A 27,757-nucleotide genomic window follows, 5' to 3' on the forward strand; every position below is an offset into this window, starting at 1 on the left:
ATATACATATATATATAAATCTATCCAAGAGAAAAAATACGAAATCCCGTAAATGCAAAATGTGAAAATAAAGCTGCTATTTGCATTAGTACCAACTACTTGTTCCACCTCTCATGTTGCATTGCTGCCCCAGACCACACTTCCTGTCGCAAGGGAAAGATATAGGGCTTATTTGAGCCAATCTTGTCACCATGATATGTCAACAATGTCGTTCGATTACTGAGAAGGTAGTCTTTTTATACGTTCAGTGAAGGAGTGTTACTTTTAAGCTTTAGTCACTGAAAGACCATAAAGGATAGCTGATTAACTGAAGAGAAAATAAGGGAGGCACAAGTTTTTTACAGGAATAGCTTTATTTTTCCATTAAATTTTCTTTTCGGTCAAGGATATCACAGAATAACTAATGCATTTCATCTATTTTTGTTGCCAAATACATTTTTTTGGCCTTCTCAATAAAAATACTTCATAAGACCACATGGAGCTGGTGTGATGAGAAAATTAATGTTCATCTCTTATATGCCAAGATGGATAATAACGACCACGGTTACTATTAGGAAGTGTTTTCATTCTTAAGAAAGTACTAAAAGTAGCTGACTGTTGTTTAGTTTTACCATGTGCCAGACACTCTCATAATTACTTCGTGCATATTGTGTGATCTTCATAACATCGTATGAGGAAAATACTGTTAATGTTGCCATTTTCCAGGTGAGGCACCAGGAGTAACTGACATATGCCTCGGTTCTCAACTGCTAGTAAAACCAAGAGAATTATGATTCCCACTAATTGTCATCAGTGTGTCTTTCCAGTTATGGATGTTATATGTCCAGTCTAGCTTAGTGGTGTCTTTGTCTCAGTACAAGATAACAATGTTAACCTCACCAACTTCATATTACTAAATAAATGAAAAAGTATGGACTGATTGTTCTAAGAATTTTTTAAAGGAAACAACATCTTTAAACTAATCGAATTAACATTCTCTAATTTTGCATAACCTCTTTGGAGAAGGTAGTCTCAGATTTATTTTTATTTATTTTTATTTTATTTTTTTTTTAAGATTTTATTTATTTATTCGACAGAGATAGAGACAGCCAGCGAGAGAGGGAACACAAGCAGGGGGAGTGGGAGAGGAAGAAGCAGGCTCATAGTGGAAGAGCCTGATGTGGGGCTCGATCCCATAACGCCGGGATCACGCCCTGAGCCGAAGGCAGACACTTAACCGCTGTGCCGCCCAGGCGCCCCAGATTTATTTTTAACAAGAATTTGTTTGAAATGTTCTTCAGAGGCATTATTGAAGCAAAAGAGCAAAACAGCCTCGATAAATATTTTATTTTAAATATACAACTGATTCTAATTGTTTCATTTCAAAAGTCTTATTTAATTAGTAAATCACAGTAAGGATAATTATAATGGAAAAATATTTCAGGGGCACCTGAGTAGCTCAGTCAGTTAAATGTCTGCCTTTGGCTCAGGTCATGATTCCAGGGTCCTGGGATCGAGTCCTGCGTCAGGCTCCCTGCTCAGTGGCGAGCCTGCTTGTCCCTCTCCCACTCCCCCTGCTTGTTCACATACTGGCTTTCTCTCTCTGTCAAATAAATAAATTGTAAAAAGCTTTAAAAAAAAAAAGAAGAGTATTTCAGGGAAAATGGTTTTGTATGATATTTAAAATACCAGTACTCACAGAGTTTTCTTTTAATGAAACGACATTCAGATTTTTAAGAATTTTGTTATAATTTAAATATATATGGAAAAATTTAACTTTCTTTATAAAAGTTTATAAAACCTTTTCTAAATAAAACTTTTATGCTACATTGCAAAATATATAATTATTTAAGCATCAAAATTCATTGTAAAAGTAATGACACACATACGTATCATCAGTGTCATGTGCAATGGTATAAAGTTATCAATGTTCTTTAAACTTGAATATTTTACCTTCCGTGGTAATTTGCTAATGTTATCCTTATAGGTGAGTGATACATTTTAGGAACATCTTAACATGAAACTGCTCTTGGATTTCCTTACTCATTTTTTCATCAGGAGATAACTTTGGGTTTGTCTGTGGCCGAGGTAATTTTAAATAATGAGAAGATAGTGGACAAGAGAAATACTTGAAGCCTTTTGTAAGGATTACTCATTGGTCTTAGAGGAAGAGGTTTTAGTCCTGGTCTTTTTCTTCATCTGTATGTAGTTTTTATTATTGATTTATTTCCTTGATTAATATTCCTTGACTTTTATTTCTAAGAAAATGTTTAACAGACACCTACATAATATTCAAAAAGCACCATATGTTTAACTCTTGATTTTGATTTCTGTTAGGCGTTTATTTGAAATGGAAATCTCTGAATAATCTTTTGAAATTTACGCTCCAGGGTCCCAATACTGGCACTGATATAAAGTCATTGGTATTGTCAGCATGGCCAGTCTTTATCTTTTTAGTATATTAGGTATAATGTAAGCAAATTAGAATTATTGGCCAATTGAGTTTTTGTCACATATACTAAAATAATGTTATTCTCAACTTTTTCTGTTTCTACCTTGGAACTGGTTTCTGGGGCCCACTAAATTTGACATATTTGGCACACTGAACCAGAACCTAGCTTGGAAAGACACAAAAACTACATTGGCAAATGATGTGCCAAGTGACCCATGAACAAAAGCGAGATTGGGTTGCCCTTTGAAATAAACCTATTTGAATTTTATTATCTCTAGAGCACCTTGTGTCTCTAATCTTGTGAAAGGTTAGCATTCCATCCATCAGAGCAAGATTAGAGTGTTAGTTGGTGTCTGCTCTGGGTGATAACTGAATGCAGCAATTGGACCTGGAGGAAGGAGATTCATTACCATCAGCAGTTCAAAAAGAAAGAGGAAAATGGGCATAGAGAGAGTCACATTTACAACATAAGTCACAAATTCCTAGGTCAGGGTATTTCAAACCAAACCAAGCCAGACACAAAAGACTGCTTGTTGCAGAAGCTTTGCAGAGCCCTTTAAGTCTGGAAAAAAACAGAGCTGTGTTAAGACTACACTTTAATAGAAATTATCAATTTCTAATATGTAGGTAGATGTCTTGAAAACCATAGCTAATTGCTTTGGGGAAGATTTTATGACATACATCAGAATAAAAATAAGAATGATATCATACCACTGTATAACATATGGCTAATAACAACAAACACATGTTATAATATATCCAATGAAGTCTAAAATAATAAGCTTGGGGTAGGAATAAAAATTTTTAAAGATTACTCAACTGACTGTCTTCTTTTGAGTACTTTTATGTACGACCTATATCATAAAGATGTTGAAATATAAATAATATGAAAGTTACTTGTAAGCTTAAAATATGCCAATGAATCAAAATAAGCTTGTTCCTTATCTAGGGTTTATGCACGTATTCACCACTGTACAATTTCCCGGAAGATAACCAGCAACCAGCGTTCAGTAGTTGATACTTTATGATATCTTTAATAACAATTGTTTTTGTTTGTTGCATTTCAACTGAGTGATGTTATGAAAGAAAAGTAGCCATTAAATAGCATGAGATTAATGAATTCAATACTTTTTCTTTAAGAAGAACCGGGTAAATGACTGGCAAAGTAAAGCTAATCAATGTTAAGTAAATTTCGATCAACATTAAATTAATTCATTTGCATTTATACCATACACAATACTGTGGGATGTCTTATTATATACCTATACCAGGGTATCTATTATTTATTTTCTCATCAAAGTGTAGAATTACCTTTGAATTAAACATCTATGATGCCAAATGGGGCTGATGTTCATTACCTCTTGACAAATTTAAGGAATAAAATGATTCCTAACACATGACTGGGGAGGCAGTGCACCTCTAAGGGTTATCCAACAAGCTCAAGCATTTGGTAAACGACAGAGGTAGTTAGAAGGTATCATAACTTCCTTTACTATTTTGGTTGTCAAATGTTTATAAAAACATTCTTATAATTAAACAGTTTTTCATCCTATGCTAATAATTTATCAAACCCTACCAAAAACTCTATAGAGAAAACAGTAACTTAAAACTCTTAATCATTAAAAGGACAATTTGGTGTCCTTTTTTTTTTTTTTTGAGTGACATCTCTGATAATAAACAATGGAATTTTATTGGCTACTGATTATATCAGTTTGCAAAATTCTTTCTCTGTCTAGAAAGACTTAGAAATTATCTGTATTTTTAAAAGTATTCATTTGAATGCCAAAAATATATTCTTATTATCAGTGAATAATTACCTAACCTTACTGGGACCATTGTGTTACAGCCAGCATGCTGTGTCTGAGAGACTTCTTCCCTCTCTTTCTCTCTCTTTCTTTTTTAATTAATTAAGTCCTTCTTACTAATCAGCATGCATTCATTAGGTCTAGAGTCAAGAGACTCAAATTCTATCCCTGCTAATTGATAAATTTTGTGATTTTTGAGTAAATTTCTTATTTGTTTTCTGCCCTCTCCAGCCTTTTCTTTCTTTCTTTCTTTCTTTCTTTCTTTCTTTCTTTCTTTCTTTCTTTCTTCCTTCCTTCCTTCCTTCCTTCCTTCCTTCCTTCCTTCCTTCTTTTGTCTTAATTCTTGGACTTCCCTTTGTAGATTTATTAGATAAACTAGTTTAATTCTATATTCTTATTTTTTGGCCTGTATTTTTAAATAGGTATTTCCCCCCATCAAGAAGCAGCATTTTTCTGTTTAAAATATCTTTTTATGTTAAAATAATACCTATTTTTTTTAATTACTAATTTATAGTCATTGTAGAAACTTCAGAAAAGTAAGCAGTGTACAGAGACGAAATGGAAATAAATCATAACATTTTACCCATTATAAATGATTTTTATATGTGTGTTCTTATTTCTCAATGTTTATATACTTTTTTTTAAATGAAATTGAGATTGTACGGGATATATATTTTCAGATCATTGTCTTTTTTCTTTTTTTTTAAGACTTTATTTATTTATTTGAGAGAGTGAGTGGGAAAGAAAGAGCACAAGCCTGTGGGCGTGGGGGGGGGGAGGCAGAGGGAGAAGGAGAAGCAGACTCCCCGCTGAGCAGGGAGCCAGCCAGATACAGGGCTTCATCCCAGGACCCTGGGATCATGACTTGAGCTGAGGCAGACACTTAACCGACTGAGCCAGCCAGGCACCCCTGTTTTGGGATCATTTTCTGTCTCAGGATTTTCTGTCATCATGTCTTATACTGAAAGTAGATTTACTGTAAATCTGGTGACGTTTATGTTTTAAGACTCTTTACTTAAATATACCTTTTCAAGATCCTATGCCTAATTTTGTATTATATCTGTGAAAGAGGGTCCTCTAACTTGTATAAACTTCCCTCCTCATAGAATCTACAGGTACTGTTCCTGAAGCCAGACTGACTAGGTTTGCAGTCCCAGCTCCATCACCTGTTAGCTATGTACCTTGAAAGCTGCTTAACTTTTTTGACCTCTGTTTCCCCAAATGCAGAAGTCAGATGATAATAATCACTATCTCACAGGATTATGATAAGATTATCATAAGATTAAATTAGTTAACATGAGAATTCCTTGGAATAGTAGCTAACTCCGTACTTAGTGCTTGGTGTTAGCTGTTAAATATTTTAAAAACATAATTTTATATATAATATAATATTTTACAGTGTGAATATATCCTTCCTTAAGGATTTTTAAATCATTTCCCTTTACTGCTAATGTAAATAATAAGAAGAATATTTTTGCACATAAATCTTTAACTTATCCTCGTAATTGAACTATTTCCTTTTATTAGTGTTCTTTTCTACTGGGCATCCTGCATTTCACTTTTCCTTAAAAAAAAGTAATAAACTGGGGCTTCTGGGTGGCTCCTTCAGTTAAGCATCAGACTCTTGATTTCGGCTCAGGTCATAATCTCAGGGTCATGGGATCAAGCCCCACTCTGGGCTGCACACTGGGAGTGCAGCCTGCTTAAGATTCTCTCTCTCCCACTCCGCCACCCCCCCCATGTATGCGCGTGCTCTCTCTCTAAAAATAAATGAATAAATAAATAAATACTTATAATAGATATCACAATAGTTAAGATTCTTCTTGCACAAAATATAGGTAGTTAAAGACAACTCAAAAAGCAAAGGTGGCATAGAGCAGAATATATTAATGCATTATTATTCAAGTTATTTTTTTAAAACTCATACTTTGTATTGACTTTTGCTTTCATTTTAATTTAGACATCTCTTGAGCATAGTAAACTTGTTATTCCAGGACTTTTCATATCTTTTCAGCATTGTTGGTTTTTCACGAACCCAAAAGGATGTAACTTAACAATTCAATATTAAATTTGGCTACAATACTTTCGTTACAAATTTTATATTTAATTGTGCTTTCACAACTCAGCATTTCCCAGTACACTTAACGTCTTCCTTCTGCATTAAATCTGCGGTATGTACTTAAACCCTTGTTACTCTGATAGGCATTCCCTTCCCGTTGGCTTTAATTAGCTCCTGTATTATCAGACCCTCTTCCTTTCTCTTCCCAGGCTTCACCCTTCCTTACTCATCCTGGGAAAAGCTCATTGTCCTGTTATCAAAGAAGAGGGTGCCTGGAGAGGAAGTGTTAGGTGCTGGAAAAGGAAAAAGAAATACAGGGAAAAGGCAAAGGGACTAGTACACTCTTATCCCCGAAGACCAGGGCTGGTGCACCTCACATACTTTCCACATTTTGACTGATGCTGTGCTTTTTTCTGGAGATTAGAACATGGGTGGTCTACTGAGAAAAGAGAAAAGGGAGCGTAAGTGAAGGAAGGGAAGAAGAGAATCAGGGCTGATGTATAATATGACCCCTCCTTCCTTCATCATTCCCCCTTCCCTGTCCTTTTATCCACTGCCAGGCATTGACTAAAATAAAAGTATGGGAGAAGAGAGAAGAGCTGCACATTGAGATCACTTGGGGAGTTCAAAGATATGCTGATACCTGGATCCCACTCCCAGAGATTATGGTTTCATTAGTCTGGAAAGCAACCTGGCCATCAGGATTCTTTTAAGTGATTTTAATGGGCAACCAAGGGTGGAAACCACCTAATTCTCTGAAAAAGAGAAATCAGTTTCATTTGGCTGTTCTTCCTTACTCTCCTTAAGCACCTGCATAATCTCTTGTTGCAATAGCACCAGGTCCTTACCATAGACTTCCCATCTACATATTAGCTTTGGCCTCACTTCCCAGAGTCCACCCTTTGTGGTCTGGTGTTGGCAGATGTTTTCCCATCTCTGGCACAACAAGTATGTGGGTGAAGAAGTAAGGCGAGCTGGATAAAGAACTGGGTTTGTGAACTGCAAAATATACGATCCAAATTTGGAAACCTAAAGAACAAAACAAAACAAGCAAAAACAGCACAAACAAAACTTGCTTTTTTTTTTCAGTTAAGGCAAACAAAAAGTTGGAAATGATTATAAAATCTATAATTTTGGTGCCTCCCGGGTTAAACACGCGGTGTGTCATGTCACCTCTGAGAGAAAAATGGGTTGTGGGCAAGGCCTGAAGGCATTGTCTGTAGGCCAAGATGAAGGAGCTATGCGATGATGAAGGTGATGAAGGTGAACTCGGGAAACATCTCAGCTTTTAATTCCATATGCATCGCTTAGGGTGAGATGGAAACACCGTCTGTAGGCTCCAAACACTTGTTTGCTTTTGGCAGCAACTGTCCGCAGATTTCAAATTTAATTCATGATTCTCAGAATTAATAGTTTATCTATACCACCTTGTGAACATAAATGGCCTAATCAGTCTTTCTCCCTTTAAAGGATATCTTCTGGAGAAATAACCTACCAAGAAATAAAACATTTATCAATCTAATGTGTAAAGGATCACTAAGTATAGGGGGAAAAAAAAGTTTAACCTTGGGGAATGTGCATTCAAGCCTACAATTTCTGTAAACTGCCTTATTGCTTCAAATCTCCCGATATCAACCAATTACATAGGGTCTGCTTTCCAGGGAACTTTCCTTTTTGAAACTGAATTACAGCCCTGAATCTGAAAGGTCTCCTGGAATTTATTCTCTTCAGGTGACTTAATTTAATGGTATTAAATGGAAGGACTTTGCAAGGTATTGATTATTTTTAACGAACACTCACGATGACTTTTCATTAAAATTTTCTTCATGGAAAAGTCTTGTTGATTAGATTAGATGCGTTGGAAAAATATAAAGTGGTGATGTCCGATTGACCTGAATAATGCATTTAAAAAGGCGTTGTTTTATCCTTGGTTTTCTTGATTGATTGGTTAGGAGTATTTCCCCAGACCCCTTGTGTTTCCACTTATTTAAGATCTAATTTATAAGCGTTTCTAACACACAATGGGAGTAATATAATAAAAAATAACCTTTGGATTAACATTGTGAGCCATTTTTGAATTATGTATTGTAATATTTTGATAGCAGATATATTTATTTTTTTAAATAATTTTTCTAGATTCATGGTGAGCATTGTATTTTGTTATAGGGCCTTATAAAATGTTAAAAGATAGTTTAAATTTCTGTTTTTATTAATTACCATAGAGAGTGAAAAAAGAAAATTATAAAATTTGTTTTATAATTATATTGGTGTATTTTTTTTCTTTTTCATTTTATACTGTCTATTTTATATGCCAGGTTTACTATAGGATTTTCTCCTCATGAAAATGTCCAGGGGCTCATTAAACCACAATGTTAGAAAAATTTAGGGATGTCTACTTTAAAATCACTAGAGTCACCTAAATCCTCTAAATGATTAAAGTGATTTAAGAATTTACTTTGGGATTTTAGTTACCTTGCAAAGAAATATAAAGAGATGAATGGGCTGCGGGGTTGTCAAAGCAAATTTTAACATGTAAGATAAAAATAATGGATGAATTGTTGAACGATACGTCTGAAACTAGTGATGTGCTATGTGTTGGCTAATTGAATTTAAATAAAAAAATAATGGAGAAAATGAACTTTTTTTCTACTACTTAGAGATAACAGACTAATAATTAAATTGTCTTCCTACGTACAAGAAATTAAAGGCATAATACATTTTGTTGAATTAATTTATCTCCAAACATTTCACTTATGATTCTGACCCTGTATGCCAGGGATTGGCAAAATTTTTCTGTAATAGCACGGATATTAAATATTTGGGATATTTTGAACCACATAAAATCTCTGTTGCTAATTCTTCTTTGTTAACATTGGCATTTTATTTGATTTTATTCAGACTTTTAAAATGTATAGGTGAATGTGTTCCTGGGTATGTATACTTGTTGATAATATACACATATGATAAAATACTATATGCAATATATGTGTGCATATATCAAAAATGAGACACATATTTAGTCAAATAATTTTAGCCTCCTTTTGTGTGTCACTGTTCTGTGCACGGTAGCTATAATCCCAGGATATGTGAGTGGTTTTCTTCTAGGGGAAGCTCCCCCTTTGAGGAAGAAATACCAACCCAAGGGATGTGAGTATGCCCTCCAGTCTCAGTTATCTATGTGAATTAATTAGTATTAGTGGGAAAAGTAATAACACACGGAAATTATTTGTAACAATTTAAATTTGACTTTAGAGTACATTTTGCAATTTTTGTTTACATGAGGTTTTACCCACTGTCCTCAGAGTTTATTTTACTCCCCATTAATTATTCAAATCACAATGTGAAAGTTTGACTAACAAAAAACTACAAAGCCACCCCACTGTCCTGTTCTTTCTTAGAATTCATCCTTTCTCCTAATGGTTTAGAGCTCTGGGTTGCACGCTAGTTGAATGGTCTGGGGCAACCTGTTTATTTCTGAATCTCAGTTTCCTCCTCTGCAAACTAGATATACTAATATCCGATTTGCATCAAGTGTGTGTAAAGCCCATAATGCCACATCTTACCTAGTGTATGATGCTCATTACACATCAGGCAACTCTTTCGGCCCTATCTCTAGCTATGTTTGCAGTCACCATGATGGTAAATTGATTGTTTCAAACCCATTTGTCCTCTTCATTTAAGGTTTGGTATCTTGACTTTCCTCCAAAACTGTAACAGAAGCAAGTGGAAATAATGAAGATATTACGTTACCATCTTGATTGCATTTTAAAACAGTTTGTGTTGGGTGGTGGGGAGCTCTTACTTAAGTGACAGAAATTTAGTTAAATAATCCCTCAAACAGGAAAGACGTACATTACTATTATTAGAATCACTTTGAATTTATATAGCCTATTAATTCCTGGGATGAATTGACTGAATAACTCATAATGCTTATTATAATATAATAAATTTAATCTATAGAAACATACATATACACACACAACAAGAAAAAGTATGAATTAAGAGATAAAGAAGTCATAAATAATAAAAGAATGTTTGCTTACAGCAACATTGTCTCATAATAGGCTCTCTTTTTGAATCATTTGTTATTTTGAAAATAATTTGACATAATTTCAACCTCATAATTTTTTAAAAACGTATACTGAGGGTTTCCGTTTCTTATGGAAAAACACAATTGACGTTTAGGAAAAACTGCTAAGACAATATAATAGGATATCTATTATAGATTCAAAAGCGGCTTGGGAGTTCATTCAAACATAGCATGCAGGGCATTGCTTAGATGAAGTATGCAAGTGAACTTGAATGCAGTCAGTCTGGTGAGATCACAGCCTATGAGGCGAGGCCCAGCAGGAGAGGCAGTAATGAAGCCAAGCTAAGCATGGCTCATGACAGGTAGAGTTGTGTCAGAGAGGAAGTGAGGGTCTGGTAAGGCAGTCCTGATAACGTATTTTTGGACAGGGGCCATGAAGCCTTCTAGATGTAGGTGCACCGGAACTTGGAGCATGGGAGAATATGAATGTTTATGTCTGTATTACTGTCCAAGAGTTTGGAGGATGTCAGGATGCCGTGTCAGTTACATCCTGCTCTACAGAGGGCTGTAGCATCTCTCTCCCTCTAAGATGCGCCCATGAACTTACCAGTATCTGAGAAGAGACCAGATCAGATGGAGTCAAGGTGCATTTCATTGGACGCTCACATTCCTCCATCTACTTATTCACTCACTAGTCACCACTTTCTAAAGCCCTGTCCCATAACAGGCACCATACATGAAATTGGTAATATTGGCCACCAATAATCTTACGCACGAGTATAATGTGTATTTCAGCTCCTTTCACTGAGAGCACAGCTCCTGAAATTTATCTCGAAAATAAATTGCAGGGCTGTCTCTATAAATGTTCTGGTCTTTTCTCTGAATGTTTTGATATCCTATTTTTAGACCTCTGGAATTTATCAGTAGGAGGATAACTCTCCATGGGTGGATTATGAGTGATTTTGTCTCACTCAAGGGATGTTTGGTAATGTCTAGAGACGTGTTTGGTTGTCAGTACTGGAGGAAGGATGTGCTATTGGCAGCGAGTAGATAGAGGCCAGGGATGCTATTTCATATCCTACAGTGCACAGGGCAGACCCACAAGAACAAAGGTTGTCCAGCTCACAACATCAACAACAGTGCTGAGGTCGAGACCCCTTCTATAGAGGACCGCATCCAACTGTCCATGCCACATAAGCTACAGCGTGCCAACTGACATTTCACGTGGCAAGAAGTCCCTGAGCAACCCCAGTGTTTCCCTCATTTGGTAGGGTCTCACCTCCAGAGAGTGGGAAGAGATAGACCATTCAGGGACCATGTTTTCTCACCATCAAAGTCGAGCATAGAAGAGAGTAAATGGCGCTATGTTTCTTCTTCCATGAATGCTCCTCATTCACTCAGCATTTTCCTGGTGGTCCTAGCTGGTTATTATGTAAGCAAGGAGACTTTTGATAGGAGAAATCATCCCATTAGATGTGCCTGAACGCTGACAGGTGTATGCAGAACGAGAAAGGACACCCCTATTGACTTGTCCTTGAAAAGGCACGGAGTGGGGGTGGGGGGGCAGGGTCGTAGCTTTATTGTGTCTGTGAATCATAACCCTTACTGGACATCAGCGTTCCCAACCACTTTACCCTCCACGACAGCTCCTCTGGGTCTTTCCTTAACCAGACCTTGGACGCGGGGCTGACTGAACTGATTTCACGTGCTTTTGTGGAGGGAACGTTCGGAAAGAAGAGATTAGGAGAGAAATACACTGCACTGCACGTGAATATGTGGATTTAAAGGGGCAGAGTTAGGACCCGCACTTCCCGTGGCAGGACAGGTGCTACTGGTTACCAAGGATAGATACAATCTCCGCTGACAGGAGACCAAAGCTTCTCACACTCATTGGGTTTTGTGATCACACGAATTTACACCACCATCTTGAAGCACTCGTTTCAAACACGCTTTCAATGAGAAGTGTTTTGAAAAGCAGGGGAGTAGGAACATGCTACAATGTCCAGGTAAATGCCATACGGTGCTTAATCCAGTCTCCACGTGCAGTCCGCCTGCAGTGGTATTGAGACATTTCCAGTTTGGTTGGGCAAACCTTTTGCCATGTCAGTGGACTTCAGATTCCTCGAGAGCCTCTTGTCTGCCTTTCCCCTCTTGCTGGCACCTCCCTTTGGCTCCTTGCATTTTGATCCATTCATTTGGAGGCTTCATTTGAAGCCTTTCTCGGATATCCTCAGGGCAACTTTTAGCTCCTTGGAGTTGATTTTTGCCCCTTTAGAGGCCTCTCCAAGCGATCAGGCAGTGTGCACACTTTCCTTTTTCCTTTGGAACGGTGGTGGTTTTTATCTACAAGATTGTTCCCCCACTTGAAGCAATCTGCCCCGCAGCAAACAACTGTCTGCATCCAGATCTCCCCTCTAGATGAATAAAATCCTTCCAGAGGCTAATGCTGGCTGGAAAATGTGCTTTTGTGCATCTCTGAAGCATAACGGAGCCCTAAGCAACGGCCTTTGATGTATATTTTGTGAATGGGGAAGAGAAAAAAAAATCAAAAACATTTTTTTTTCTACCAAACTGTTTCTTGCAGATGAAAATTTTTGTTGACTGAAGGCTTTATCCAATGTGAGGTTTGCCCTCGCCGATTAGACGAAGGTTAGATTGAGATCGTTTTTCCCTACATTGCTCTTCAATTTCGCTCTCTGTGCTGTGTGGGCGTAATACTTCATCAGCAAAGTGGGTCCGATAACTGTCTTCCAAATCGCCGTCTTGTTTGGTTTGGAGAGAAACAGTTTTCATCCAAGCAGAAAATACTTTGTTCAAAGAGTCAACCTTCCAAAGGTGGAAGTCTAAGTCTATGAGCAGGCTAAAAATGAAATGAGGGTACTTATTTTTGGAGGACATTAGTTTTGCCTCAGTACCTTGGATCCTCATCTTTCATAAGATCTAAGATCAATGTACCTTAGGGTAGCAGCATTTGTCATAATTGCCTGATACATTAGCATCTTTCAATACCAAATATTAACTTTGACTATGAGATCACTAAACCATATAATGATTTTGAACAAGGAATAATAACTTGACTTTTGAGGACCAGTGAAGCTAATAGCAAACTTTGGAGACAATGACATACCCTTAGAATTTAAGCTTGGAATCTAATGAAATGTTTCTTGAGCCCTATTTATTGAAATATGAGAACTTGGTTTCATTATTCAATTATGAATACTAATTTAGGCATATAAAGGCAAACCACAAGACACAGTAAGTGAGCAGTCTGTTTTTAACCATTCAGCCTCAAAGCAGGCATAAGTCCAATATTTCATGTTCCCTGTATCAGGAAGGGAAGAGCCTAAGGAATGTTACAAAGCAAAAAAATAAAAATTTCATCCTCATAGAGAAGCATTTATAACTCCAGTCTTGCAGAGCAATGAGAATGAGAAGATTTTTTCTTTTTTTTTTAAGCTCTTTGAAAATCCAGACCACACTATTGATTACTAACTATTCATTGCTGAAGGCAGTACTCTGTATTCAATAAATTAAGCTTTAATTCCTGAGTCCAACAAAATAATTGACCTCAAAAAGAAGATAAATGAATAGGCTGTCCTGAGCTCATGATTAGAATCCACTTTCCAGTCTCATTATATTAGTATTTTTCAATTCAGTGATTTTTCCATTCTTTTTTAGTTTCGTTCACAATCTATAACACCTTTCACCCTGCTGCTCTATCAACAAGGCCAAGCTATTTCCATTCTTGGTTTCAAGAATGAAGGATTCTAATATGGTTTTTTTTATACTTCAGTATTAATACTGATCATGTAATATCATTTCCATTTTAGGACAGACTAGATAACTAGTATTTCTGAAAAATTCTGAAATGTTCTTGAGTGTATAAAATCCTATACAACATAGACATAGAGCATACAGAAATATTTTGGTTAATTGATCCTTTGAAAATTTTGAAAAATTTACTCTATTTGCATCAATGCTGATTTTCCTTACTGAATCCTTAAAGATTAGGGAGGTTTAATAATGTTTATCCTGATTCCACATTTGGGAAAATTTAAATAAGAAATATTTGGTGGCTTACACAAGACCACACAGGATTTATAAACCATGACTTAGGAAATCCCTCACTTTTTGCTGCCACTGTAGCAACAGAATTTCTATGTTTAGGCAAGTATATCCTTTCATAGTAAAAAGGCAAATACATGAATAGAGTCCTTTTTAAGGTTTGATGCTTTGGTTTCATTTGAAAACAACTATAAAATAATCATTATTATTACAGATACCATCTAATGACCAGAACAGTGGTTCAATGTTATATTATTCAGAATTGAAGCAGCTAAATCAGAATCTTCTGATAAAGCAGAAATGAGGTCTAACTGCCAAGGAAACTGTAGAGAGGTTCATGGCTTCTTTCCTTCTGTGTCTCTAGAGGACCCCCCCCCAACCCAAGGTTCCAAAAAAAAAGAAATTGTTTGTTTGTTTGCTTGTTTTTGTTTGTATTCCTACCGGGATTCCTTGAGGTGTCCTGTACTTGCTTCATCCTTGCATTAGCTGAGCGGGGACATGGGATCAGAGAACGAAGAGAACTATGAGAGGTACAACAGGATCCCTCTGATGTTGGGAACTTGGATTAATAAACTCAGAGGCATTGTCTCTTCTTAGCCTCTTCTCTACCCCAAATCACATTCTCCAAATGGGATAGGACTTGAGCTTACTCTCCCGAGGCTCATTTGTGCAGATGGATAGGTGTCCTTCCATACATGAAGTATGTCTCCAGGGAGCCTCATGAGGGCCAAAGAGGCTAACAGTACCCAGTGACGTTAATTTCTAGTTTCTTGCTTCCTCTAAGTGAGCCCACTAACATTCAAGTTCTGCTGCAGGATAGCAGAGTTCATTTCTTGGTGTACTCTTCTTCAGTTAGAACTTCTTGGGCAGAAAGCCCAGTTGCCTATATTTTATTCAATTTCTATAAAGTGATAGTTTATATTTATAATGATAATGCAAAGTACTTCATAACTTTCTGATTCATTATGGCAAACTAAATTATGTTCATTAGAGCTTTGGTATTAAGTGAATTTAATTGCATTATGAATCTCTGAACACTGATAATTGATTGCTATATATAGCAACTACAAAGAGTCCAAAATATTACACTAATTTAAATATCCCATTTATGAACTATTCCAAATAACAGCAATTTAATTGAATTTGGTGTTAGAACAGATTTGTAAATAGGCTAGAGCAAATGTTTTTATCAGTATGCATTTGTTGTTATGTTAATAACAATACTTTGCAACATATTTTGATTGGAGTTTATATCAAATTAAGATTTCCTAAAATTTAACAATAAATGGGAAAAGAACCCAGCTACTTTGGAGGAGTAGTAAATGGTATACTCCTAATGTTAACGGATGTTCTTTCAAGTGGAAATCATATGGTCTTCTGTTTTCTTTGACTCATAGAAGATCATGGATGTAGGGCAAATCTTATGTAAAATATTATCACTGGTTCATTGATACCTATATCACAGGATATATATTTGTATGAAAAGGACCTTTAGAAACTGTTGTTTCTAAATTAAGTAGATGCATTGGGCATTCTAGATCTTACCAATTTGTGACTGTTTTCTTGTTTTCTTTGCAGAATTTTTCCGAGAGCTCCTGGAGAATGCAGAAAAGTCACTGAATGATATGTTTGTACGGACCTACGGAATGTTGTATATGCAGAATTCAGAAGTGTTCCAGGACCTTTTCACTGAGTTGAAAAGATATTATACTGGGGGCAATGTAAATCTGGAGGAGATGCTCAATGACTTCTGGGCTCGGCTCCTGGAACGGATGTTCCAGCTGATAAACCCACAGTATCACTTCAGTGAGGACTACCTGGAATGTGTGAGCAAATACACAGACCAGCTGAAGCCGTTTGGAGATGTGCCCCGGAAATTGAAGATTCAGGTCACCCGTGCCTTCATCGCTGCCCGGACTTTTGTCCAGGGGCTAACTGTGGGCAGAGAAGTTGCAAACCGAGTTTCCAAGGTAATTGAAAATCTGCTGTCTTTCTAATTGGTCTTCCTCTTTTGCTCTGTTCTTAAAACAACCGTTTTAAAAAATATATATTAAGGTGAAAGTTCTCCCTTACAGCAGTCCTTGCTCTCAGAGAAATCAGATAAATGTCAAGGTTTAATTCTGTTTTTTTTTCCCTTGCTTTGTGTGAGAGAAGACAAGATTTCAATCCATTCCATGTTGAGAACATAATGTCAATATTTATCAGCGATATAGCAGAGAAGCTTTTATCAGGAGTGGTACGGAAACAGGTGTCTTGTAACCATGACCACTTGGCACTTATGATCAGAGTTTTAAGAATGATAAATAGTCATGAAACAGTCCATCCGGAGGTGATAATCCACTAGGAAGTCACAAGGCGATTGTCTTCATGAGGTCTGCAAGTAGTGACAAGCTGCTTTTCAAAACACCAGCTCCTGGCATTTCTTCTTCTTTATCACTCTTGTAAAAGTGGCCAAATTCCTTAGTAGTGGAGGAAGATCCCTTTGCTGACACCTGTAGAATTGGATTAGGGAGGAATAAGGAATACAAAGTATAGATTCTGGCGGAGAATTCCTTTTGTTACCCATTAGCTTTGTAATTCAATGCCATGGATCGCATTGGGTTTATAAGCAAGATAAATCACTAATACACATCACACCTTTCCCTGAGGATGTCTCTAAACCTTTAATGCAAGGGGTCTTTCTCCACTGCTTTCTTTAAACATTGTTTCCTGTGTATAGGATATTTGCCTTTGTTTAAATTCTTCCTTGACATTCAACCGTTCTTACAAGAGGGGCTTGCCCAATTATGAGGTCAGCCCAACAAATAAACTGAAAGATGATTCCTCTAAGAGGTAAAGTAAAAACAATACATAGCAGGAATCTGGCATCATGTTGCCTAAAAAAGGTCATATTTGTACAAAGATAAATGCCAAAAATTACTTTCTTATTACAGGGCTGTGGCAAAGAGCCACATAATTCTCATAACTCATGGTACCATTCTATCATGTTTCGTTATTCCCCACTTTGATGTCCTCAGTATTTATATCTTGGCATAAGGACTGTGTATACCCTTAAAAAAATGTTTCTCCTTGGAACTATTTATAAATTCCATAGCAATACATTTTTAAATTACCTGTTTCTACCGAGTTTATCTGAACATATGGAAAGACCATTCTCAAGAAGGCTCTGGGACTTAATAATATAAAGGGCATATGGTTCTGATGTAAAAAAAAAACAATTTTTTTAATTGAAAATCAACAATGTTCTAGATACCAAAGGAACTAGAGCCCCAAAAGTGAATTAATACGGAATTAGCCAGGTGGAATAGCCAGAGGAAATATGGTCACCTGGGAAAGTCTGTAAAATATAGATAAGTACAAGAAATAACTATGTATCCCATATATTCTTGAACAGATAGTTTTTTTATTAAAAAAAAAAAAAGATTAGTTACAGAGGCTTCAAATTGAAGTCTTTGCTTTTGTTGAAGAATGAAACACACAGCCAGCTTTTAAAACAACACTAGGTAAGAAATTCAAAGCATGGACTGATATATGCAAGAACTTTGGTTGTTTACCTGGATTCTGGTGGAGTGTGAATAACATTTAGATGCATATATTTTGGCCTGGGGACGTTCTGGTGCGATAAGAGAGTGTTTTCTAGCAAAATATCTAAAAAGCCTCAGGGGAGGCTGCTGCTGATTCTCAGAGGTGGTGTTCACAACTGCCCAGAGATGGCACTCCCTTTTATCAGTCCCTGACTGTCTCCCTCTGAGGTCTTTGTAGATCAAAATCTAATCTACTAGTCTTCTCGCGTGGAGATTGACATCACGCAGCAACCATCAATAGAGTATGACTTTTCATTGTTTTCCGGACATGTTGAGCAGGAACGCTGAGCTCATGCTTCTCCCGACCCTTGCATGGTCCACATTCATGTGCTGAGAGACTGTTGTGGGTTCGTGATGTCGTTTGTGGTCATGTAACCACGGGATGTTGACTGTTCTGTGCAGATATTGGCTTGTCTGGCCTGAATTTCATGAGCCCTCATCTACACAAATCATAAATCCCATGCTGACATCTGGGCACCACTTTCTAGTAGAAAGATAAATAGAGAGAAAGAGAGAGAGAGAGAGATACAGATAGAGATATGTGGTTCAAAAGAAGCTGAACAAATTTTTTAGTATTTTTTTTTCCTAAAATACTTTATGACTCAGGGATTTAAGCATTTTTACCAATGAACTTTCTCACCTAATGATTACCAGATGGTCTATAGCTAAATAAACCAGAAATGGATCTACTAGGATTATTGGTGTGCTGATAATTTTCAGCACCCAAACTATTTTTTTTGTGATAAGAATAAAATATTACGAGGGCTAAATATATTAAGAGGAGAAGCAAGAATGGTGTTGGAGGTTTAAGCCCTTCATAAATCTGAAATCTCCCTGTGGTCTGTTACTTGAATGATTTAGAGTTGGTGAAATGATTGCAGAAGAGGGAAGGAATTCAAGGCAGAATTCCCAAATGGAAATCAACAAACTAGGTTATCTCCTGCATCTTGGTTTGGGGAATACTTTTTTCTTTCAGTTTCTCTTTTCTCTTCCAGTGGCTTCTTAAATCTTGGGGAAGATGTCATTAATAGCTTCTAATTAATTGTTTTGACTGGAAAATTTATCTCTTTGGTAAAACACAGCCAATTGACACAAATGTTTTGACATGATATCATAGGGAATTTTCTTACCAGAAAAATGGAGAAATACTTTGTAGGTATCAACACAATTACTTTTTAAATTTATCCTTGCCACCTTATAGATAAAAACCTTGTCTTCTTCTGGGCACTAAATGGAGGTAGTTAATTTTAAGTAACTGGAACTGGAGTTCTGGTTCTTAGAAGTGTTAAATGATTCTGGAGTGAGTATCTGGTTCAGTTCACCAGGATTCATTTTCTCTTCGAATGACTATTTTTTTTTCCGAGTGCCAAGTGTTGACAAAATAAGGAGATTTGGTAACTTGCATACTTTACTGGTGGAAGTATAAATGACATGAACACGTTGAGCAACAATTGGAAAATACCTGTACTGTTGAAAAAGTGCATATCCTAGAGCTGCAGTTCTACCCCTGGAGTGGACCAGGTAGGCGTGTACATGTGTGTACAGGTGGACATGCAAACGAATGTTAACAGCAGCACTATTTGCAATAACATGAAAAGTAAGAAGATCATAAACGTCCCATCTGCGTACATCTTGATATCTTTTCACCGTGAAATCCTACGGGGCATTGAAAATAAGTGAACTATAGCCACACTAGTGGATGAATCGCAGGAACCTCATTTTGAGAGAAAAAAATCACCAAAGCATACATACAATATGTATATAAAGTTCAAATATCGTAAAATGAAGCAATGCAGTATTTAGGAATAAAAATATATGTGAGAAAAATTTTTTAAACCATAGACACAAACACCAGATAGATGGTCATTACCTTTGGGGGTTAGGTTTGGAGATATTATAAAGGAGGGATATGCAGGGGTTTCTAAAGTTATTGATAACATACTGTTTCTTAAGCTCTGGGCTATGTGTGCGGTCAGGAGTGGATTTAAAACCATTTTAATGAAAAAGATTCAAGTGGGGAAAGACTTTGCCATTGTTCCTCTCTGATTCTCTTCATCTGCACAGATATGATCAAATCCCCGAGCTACCCTCATTAGTTTATCAGATTTACTGCAGTCTCTGACTTGTTAACCATTCACTTTCTATGCCCCATATTGTGCTGAATGGTATCAGGTAGGCATGGAAGGTAAAGCCCTCAAATGAAGATAAAAGCAAATTTTGATAACGTAGTAACCTTGAGAGAAAGAACCTAGACTATTTAGCATTGTCCCTTTATTAAAACACCACTCTCATAATCTTACATATACCCATTCGGGACTGGAAACATGGATGCCAGCTTGTGAGACACTGTGAAGCACAGACAGAGGCCTGCATAAAGAGGTGTTAACAGCTTGTCTGCTTTGACCAAGTTTCAACTATTTATCATGAAGGCAAATGTAGAAATGACTCTCGTGTCTTCACTGGTCCATCTTGATGCCATTTAAACAAAGAAGACATGACTTTCCTATCTTTCTGCTTTAATAAAAGTGACTTCTATGAGTGAACACTGTAAATTATGTCAATACAACTACATCAACTATGCAAGTCATTTCAGCGATTCACTCCAGACAGTTGGGTAGATAGTAGAGCTGAGATCTGGAGAACTTAACTCTATTGCCAAAGATAGTCATGTATCTTTCTGTCTGTCTGTCTGTCTATGTTTCTATCTATCCACCTATACATCCATCCATCTACCTAATGTCCTTCCTTCTTGTGGGTCATGACTTTGAAAAGAAAGTCTGGCTTTTAGTCTTTAGGAAGACCAGAATATTTTCATCAGTAGACACCTGCTATGTCTGCTACACAGACTGTTGTTTTTGCATGAAGAGCCTCTTAGCTGGTTCATCCACCTGAGTAAACAGCTTTGCATTAACAATGCAATGCCTAGAAAGCAATAAACAGAGAGTCAATTTTCAATAAATGTGGTTGATGGACTATAAGGCTGAAAAAATTTGTCATCAAATTTGATGGAATGAAGACTATGAAATACATCCATTGAGAGCATTCTCTGATCACAATGGAAAACCATTCTGAAGAATTTACCATGGATCTAATTTACAAGAGAAATGGTATTCTATTTAGCTGTTTGCTTTGGGGAAAGAATTTAAGATATAAAGTAAGACCACCTGTTGTAGCTATCACCTGACTCATTTGTCTTGTGCCTTTTATGGCGATCTTCTAATTGGAGTTAACTTCTGTGGAGTCATCCAAAAATGAAAAGGACCACAGAAAGGTCTTAGGTGAATGAAACCTTTTTATAGTTCTTCGGTGGTTAGTATATTTTCTTCTGTAATTGATGATTATTCAATGTCGGTTACTTCAGTAATTTACAGTGTTAGGAAGAATAGGTAAGCCTTTTGAAATTATCAATAATGCTTCTATGTTTACAAGTTTTAAGTCAGCATAAATAATACATGCTTGCTGCTTTTATGATGGTGGTGTGGACATTATATTTGGAAAGTACTTTGCAGCTGATAAATAAATAATTTCATGACAAAAATAGTAACAAAATACTAATACTAGGAGCCATTACAATGAAAATAGCTTATTAATATAATTCATTGAAAAATGTATGAATTTTACCATGATGTAGGTGCTTTGATAAGCCCTGAAAATCACAATAATATAAGAAAGTTCTGGTGTCAGAAGAAGAAAAAAAACATTTCCCCTCAAGAATAGCATGCCAGATACTACAGATGGATTTAGGCAATTAAGAGAGACGGTCCCATTTTAAATAAAACACTTTGGTACTACCCAAATCAATCTACACATTTAATGCTATCCCTATCAAAATGCCACCAGCACTTTTCACAGAGTTAGAACAAATTATCCTAAAATTTGCATGGAACCACAAAAGACCCCAATAGTCAAATCTTGAAAAAGAAAAGCAAAGCTGGAGCCATCACAATTCTGGACTTCCAGCTATATTACAAAGCTGTAGTCATCGAGACAGTATGGTACTGACACAAAAACAGACACATAGATCAAAGGAACAGAATAGAAAACCCAGAAATAGACCCACAATTATATGGCCAACTAATCTTTGACAAAGCAGGAAAGAATATCTAGTGGGAAAAAAATGCTCTCTTCAACAAATGGTGTTGGGAAAACTGGACAGCTACATGCAAAAGAATGAAACTGGACCACTCTGTTACACCATACACAAAAATAAATGTGAGGCAAGAATCCACCAAACTCCTAGAAAAGATCACAGGCGGCAACCTCTTGGAACTCGGCGGTAGCAAGTTCTTAATAGACGCGTCTCCAGAGGCAAGGGAAAAAGCAGCAAAAATGAACTGCTGGGATGTCATCAAGATAAAAAGCTTTTGCGCACCAAAGGAAACTGTAAACAAAACTAAAAGGCAACCTATGGAATGGGAGAAGTTATTTGCTAATGACATTCTGATTAAGGGTTAGTATCCAAAATCTATGAAGAACCTATCAAACTCAGGGCACCTGGGTAGCTCAGTCAGGTGGGTGTCTGACTCTTGATTTCAGCCCAGGTCATGATCTCAGGGTAGTGGGATTGAGCTCTATGTCGGGCTCTGTGCTCAGCATGGAGTTTGCTTGGGATTATCTCCCTCTCCTTCTGGTCCTCCCACCCCTGCTGGCTGGCTGGCTCTCTCGAAGAAAAAAAAAAAAAAAAAGGAACCCTTCAAACTCAGCACCCCCAAAAATAAATAATCCAGTTAAGAAATGGGCAGAAGACATGAATAGACATCTTTCCAAAGAAGACATACAGATGGCTAACAGACACATGAAAAGAGGCTCAACATCACTCATCATCAGGGAAATACAAATCAAAACCATGATGAGATAGTCAGAATGGGTAAAAATAATAACACAGGAAACAGATGTTGGCAAAGATGTGGAGAAAAGGTTCCCCTCTTACACTATTGGTAGGAAGGCAAAATTGTGCAGCCACCCTGGAAAATAGTATGGAGGTTCCTCAAAAGTTAAAAATAGAGGAGAACCTGGGTGGCCCAGTCACTTAAGTGTCCAACTCTTGGTTTCTGCTCAGGTTACGATCTCAGGGTCATGAGATCAAACCCCACATCAGGCTCCCGGCTCAATGCGAAGTCTGTTTGGGTTTCTCTCTCCCTCTCCCTCTGCAACCCCCCCCAAAATAAATAAATAAATCTTTTTTTTTTAAGTTAAAAACAGAACTTCCCTGCAACCATAATTGCACTCCTAGGTATTTACCCAAAGAATACAAAAATATTGATTTGAAGGGGCACCTGCACCCCAATGTTTATAGCAGTATTATCAACAATAACCAAACCTTGGAAAGAGCCCAAGTGTCTGTCAGCAGATGAATGGATAAAGAAGAGGTGGTCTATATTTGCAATGGGATATTACTCAGCCATCAAAAAATGAAATCTTACCATTTGCAACAATGTGGCTGGAGCTACAGTGTATGATGCTAAGCACAGTCCATCAGTCAGAGAAAGACAAATACCATCTGATTCCACTCCTATGTGGAATATAAGAAACAAAACAGATGTACATAGAGGAAGTGGAAAAAAAAAAAAAGAGGAAGGTAAGCCCTAAGAGTCTTAAATATAGAGAACATACTGAGGGTTGCTGGCGGGGAGGTAGACAGGAGGATGGGCTAAATGGTGATGGGCATTAAGGAGGGCAGTTGCTGTGATGAGCACTGGGTGTTGTATGTAAGTGATGAATCACTGAATTCTCCTTCTGAGACCAATTTTACATTATATGCTAACTAACTAGAATTTAAATAAAAACTTTTAAAAAAACCATTTTGATTAAAACAGTTAACATTTCTCATTAATTTTAAGTTCTCTTGCAAAATATGTAACTTAGGTGTACAAATTTGAAAAATGGTTGAGGTAAGAAGAGAGTAGAAATTGAGGAAAATGAAGCCATTTATTTCCAATGCATTAAAAGCTATTTTGTGGGGCACCTGGGTGGCTCAGTCGGTGGTTAAGTGTCTGACTCTTGGTTTCGGCTCAAGTCCTGATCTTAGTGTTCTGGGATCGAACCCCAAGCCAGGCTCCGCCCTCAGCGGGAGTCTGCTTAATATTCTCTCTCTCCTTCTCTTTCTCCCTCTGCCTTTCCCGTCTCTCTCTGTCTCTCTAAAATAAATAAATCTTTTTAAAAAACTATTTGTGTATTCTTTCTTTTTGTTCTTTCTATAGCTTGTGTCTCTTTCTAATACCTCTGCCTAAGTTACGCTATTTTATTTTGATATTATGCTACCTTTGGAATTCCATTAAAATGAGCACCTTTGTCCCTGTTGAATTTGATTGTGAAGTTTTATTCGTATTGAAAGGAGAAGTTAATGAGTTCCTTAACTCTGTCTAAATACAACATAGCTAGGAAAAGTCTGGGAACCACCGTTCTTCCTCCTCTGTACCTAACAGGTATAGTCTTCCTCTCCTCGACAGTCCAAGATGGGGTGGTTGTAATAACCCAAATGTGGCTTCTTGTAAAAGTGGAGCCGTTTTGGAGATTTAGTTCCACCCTTATCGATAAACACTTGTTCATCATATATTATATGTCAAGTACCATTGGTAAGTTCTTGAGATACCACCATCAAGCAAGTTAACGTATTCGCAAGTACTAATTGGGAAGAGGGAGAGACACACACAGAATCAGTGCATGCTGAATTATGCAATAAAGGTCCTGGGAACAGAAAGGAGAGGCACGTAGCTTTGTCTCATGTGCCTTGAGTCTTTCAGGGGCACGGAAGCCTGAACGGCGTGTTGAAGGACACATGGGCACTGGGCAGATGATGAGGGCCTCTGGCAGGGTGAAGGGTGCTGTAGGCAGAGGCAATGGCGAGCAGAAGCGCAGAGAGATGAAACCAAATGACGTGAGCAGGTAGCTGCAAGCACGTGGAGTCCCTGAGGCATAATGTACAAAGTACCGAATAGCTAGAGATTAAACTGGAGACCTAAACTGAACTCTTGAGTAAAAACTATTTCACTAACAATTTTGTGCATGGCTATTTTGCCTGAATCATTAAGAAAAAAAACTTTGTGTGGTTAGAAGCATTCTAGTATTTTTGAGGGACAAATGCACGCTGAGCACTTACTGTGTGTCAGGTATTGTTCTATAAGAACCAGGAAATAACAATGAGTAGCATTGTCCTTGAGGAAATCAAAGACTATCCAATGTTCAAGTGTGGTGCAGGCAATAAGGATAAAGGCAGAGATCTGTATAGAACACTATGTGAATCAAGAGAAATACATGTCCCCCTTTGTCTTGGGAAATTGGAAAAAGCACTGTAGAGTAGGTAATAGTCAGATTTAGACTTTAAGAATGAATAGGTGTTACAGAGAGAGAAAGGATATAAGGCTTTCTTGCCAGGGGCCCAACAAGTTCAAAGGCACAAATCATGAAATGTCATGGTGCTTTGGAGAGGATGCCAGGAGGTCGATTTGAACCATATTAATTGGGTCATAGTTCAGGAATTTGAAGGACTTGGCATAGGCAGGAGGTAACAGTGATTTTTCAAAAGACAAGTATATGATCAGATACTCACTTTAAAAAGATGGTCCATGGGGGGGGCGGGGATCATCTGGATTGTGAGGCTGATGGCAGGTGCAGTGATGGGAACTGTTGCAGTTGCCCAGATAAACAGGGATGAGACGCGGGTCCGCACGGGTGGAGCAGAGTGCAGAGCACACCAGGAGAGACAAACACACCAGCAAGTGTACAGGTGGTGTGTCTTCTCGGGCCCCCTCCCCAGCAGCAAGCACAGCTCCTGGCACAAAGTCTGTTTGCATTTAGTAACAGCTGTCTGCCTGCTGACTGGTTTGAGAATCTCCACCATGTACATGCTTGTTGGCGAAGGATAGTAACATTTGGCTAGAGCAAGAAAGGAATAGGATCAGAGGAAACATCAAAGCATATAAAGATTTAAAGAGGATAAAGAGAAAGAAGACACAAGACAAGAGCCAGAAAAGCATATTGTCCTGAAAGGAAGGAGAGCAGAATCTGAAGAAAGAGGGTTATCACTGATATCAAATGTTGCGGATGGTCACGTGCGAGGCACAGAGCAAACAGACCTTTGGATTTGGCAACTAGGATGTTTCTAATTAGCAAGCGCGGTGTGACCAGACTGCTATTCAGTGGTTGAGAAGTTACCTCATCTGCCACACTACACATTCAGGAACAGGCTGAACCAAGCATGGTGCATGGACTGGCGCTCATGAGCAGGCTGATACGGTTTTGTAATAAGTACAAAAAGTGAAAGCATTTAAAAAATCTTGATAGCAATTTCACATTGCCCCGGATCCCAGCCACCATTCAGCAGACTTTGTCTTGACTATTGTTGAACTCGCCTGGTGAGTCTCCTCGTTTGAGCTGCATCTTAGTTATGCCCATCGGATTAGGTATCAGGTCAGAACATACTGGGGAGAATCAAACAACCAGCCAAGGCCTGACGAGATCATTTGAGCCTCAGATAGTCAGTCTGAGATGTACTCTTCTAGAAAAATGCTAAGAATACAAAATAATCTATTTGGCTTGATTTTATTGGTGTGCCCAGGCTTTCTCCTTCCTGTGTGCAGTTTCCCGTTACCCCTTTTTTGCGGCTTCCTGACCCAGCCTTTTCCCCTGGGGCGCCTTCTCTGTGTTCACAACCATCCTGGGCTCCTATAAACCCGTTTTGACTGACACATGTACTGTCTGTGCCTTGGCCCCAAAAGTCCGAGAACTCCTCTGGAGCCATGGAAAACGTGTGCTACAGGCAGACGTCTTTGTTACTAATAGGGAACGGCCACTGGTGAAATGTGCCAATTAAGGTACAACACAAATAAAAAAGGCCCAAGGACAAAACTCTAGTACAGTAACTCAAAGAATGCTGCTTCTGAAATGGCTTCATAAAGGAAAACGGACCTGACACTTTATTCCAGTGTGACCACTGACTCTGTTCTTGGATATGTATCTCCGAATGCATTTACACTTCTCCTGCGAGAAGGTTCTGTGTAACAAGATTTGAACCACAGTCGTGTTGTAATTACTTACACATGCAAAAGCACATCCAGAGTCCTGACAGGGCACTGCGGGCTGTGTGCTCTGATAGGCTGAACTTAAAAGATTGGAGGGTTTCTCTTTTATTGTCCCATCTTCAGAGATTCAGTGTCACAAGAACCTTCTCCGAGGCACTCTCAGTGCACTGTAGAGGTTTGTGAGCCCAGATACTCGTGAAAAAGAATTTTAATAAAGCTTGACAGGTCGGTTGTGTTAATAGTGCTGACAGAGTAAAGCAGGACTTACGTAAAGAGTATGACATATTGGTATTGTTTTTTTTAAATGAGGTATTAGGTCCTACAGATATTTGATTGTGTAGAAGATGGGGGATATATTATTACGTGCCATACGTTTTCTCCATTGTTATCTTCGTGATTACAAGCAAGGGTTATTCCCCTTCATGTGTATGCACTTTACCTCTTCGTCTTGATGAGTGATCGCCCAAACACAATGGATCCATCCTGGATGCTCGGAAAATAGCAATCATCCCACACAATGTCGAAACTCTACATTTTCTTGTGTTTAAATCGGAGAGCCAAGAGTGAAAATGGACAGTTCACAGTGTCAGTAATGGGATAATGGTGACTTTGACATTCAGATGTACATAAAACTGTAGCCTCAATCAATAGATATTCCAAGTTAACATCAGTTGACACTTAAGCAGCTGGCATAAACAGATTTTTAAAAATTCATTTTTGTCCTTGCAGGAATGTGCTGTGTGTCAAAAATGCCAGTGTCATA

At 37.7% G+C, this 27,757-nt stretch overlaps 1 protein-coding gene across 1 annotated transcript in view; it reads left to right on the forward strand.

Moving 5' to 3' along the window:
- GPC6 (glypican 6) overlaps nt 1-27,757 on the forward strand; it is a 1,108,844-nt gene that overhangs the window by 549,255 nt on the left and 531,832 nt on the right. The window contains exon 3 of the mRNA XM_034665372.1: nt 15,969-16,360. Within this exon, the coding sequence (XP_034521263.1) occupies nt 15,969-16,360 (392 nt within the window). The remainder of the gene's footprint in view (nt 1-15,968; nt 16,361-27,757) is intronic.

The sequence above is a fragment of the Ailuropoda melanoleuca genome, chromosome 7 (genome assembly GCF_002007445.2).
Source record: "Ailuropoda melanoleuca isolate Jingjing chromosome 7, ASM200744v2, whole genome shotgun sequence".
Lineage (NCBI taxonomy): Eukaryota > Metazoa > Chordata > Mammalia > Carnivora > Ursidae > Ailuropoda > Ailuropoda melanoleuca.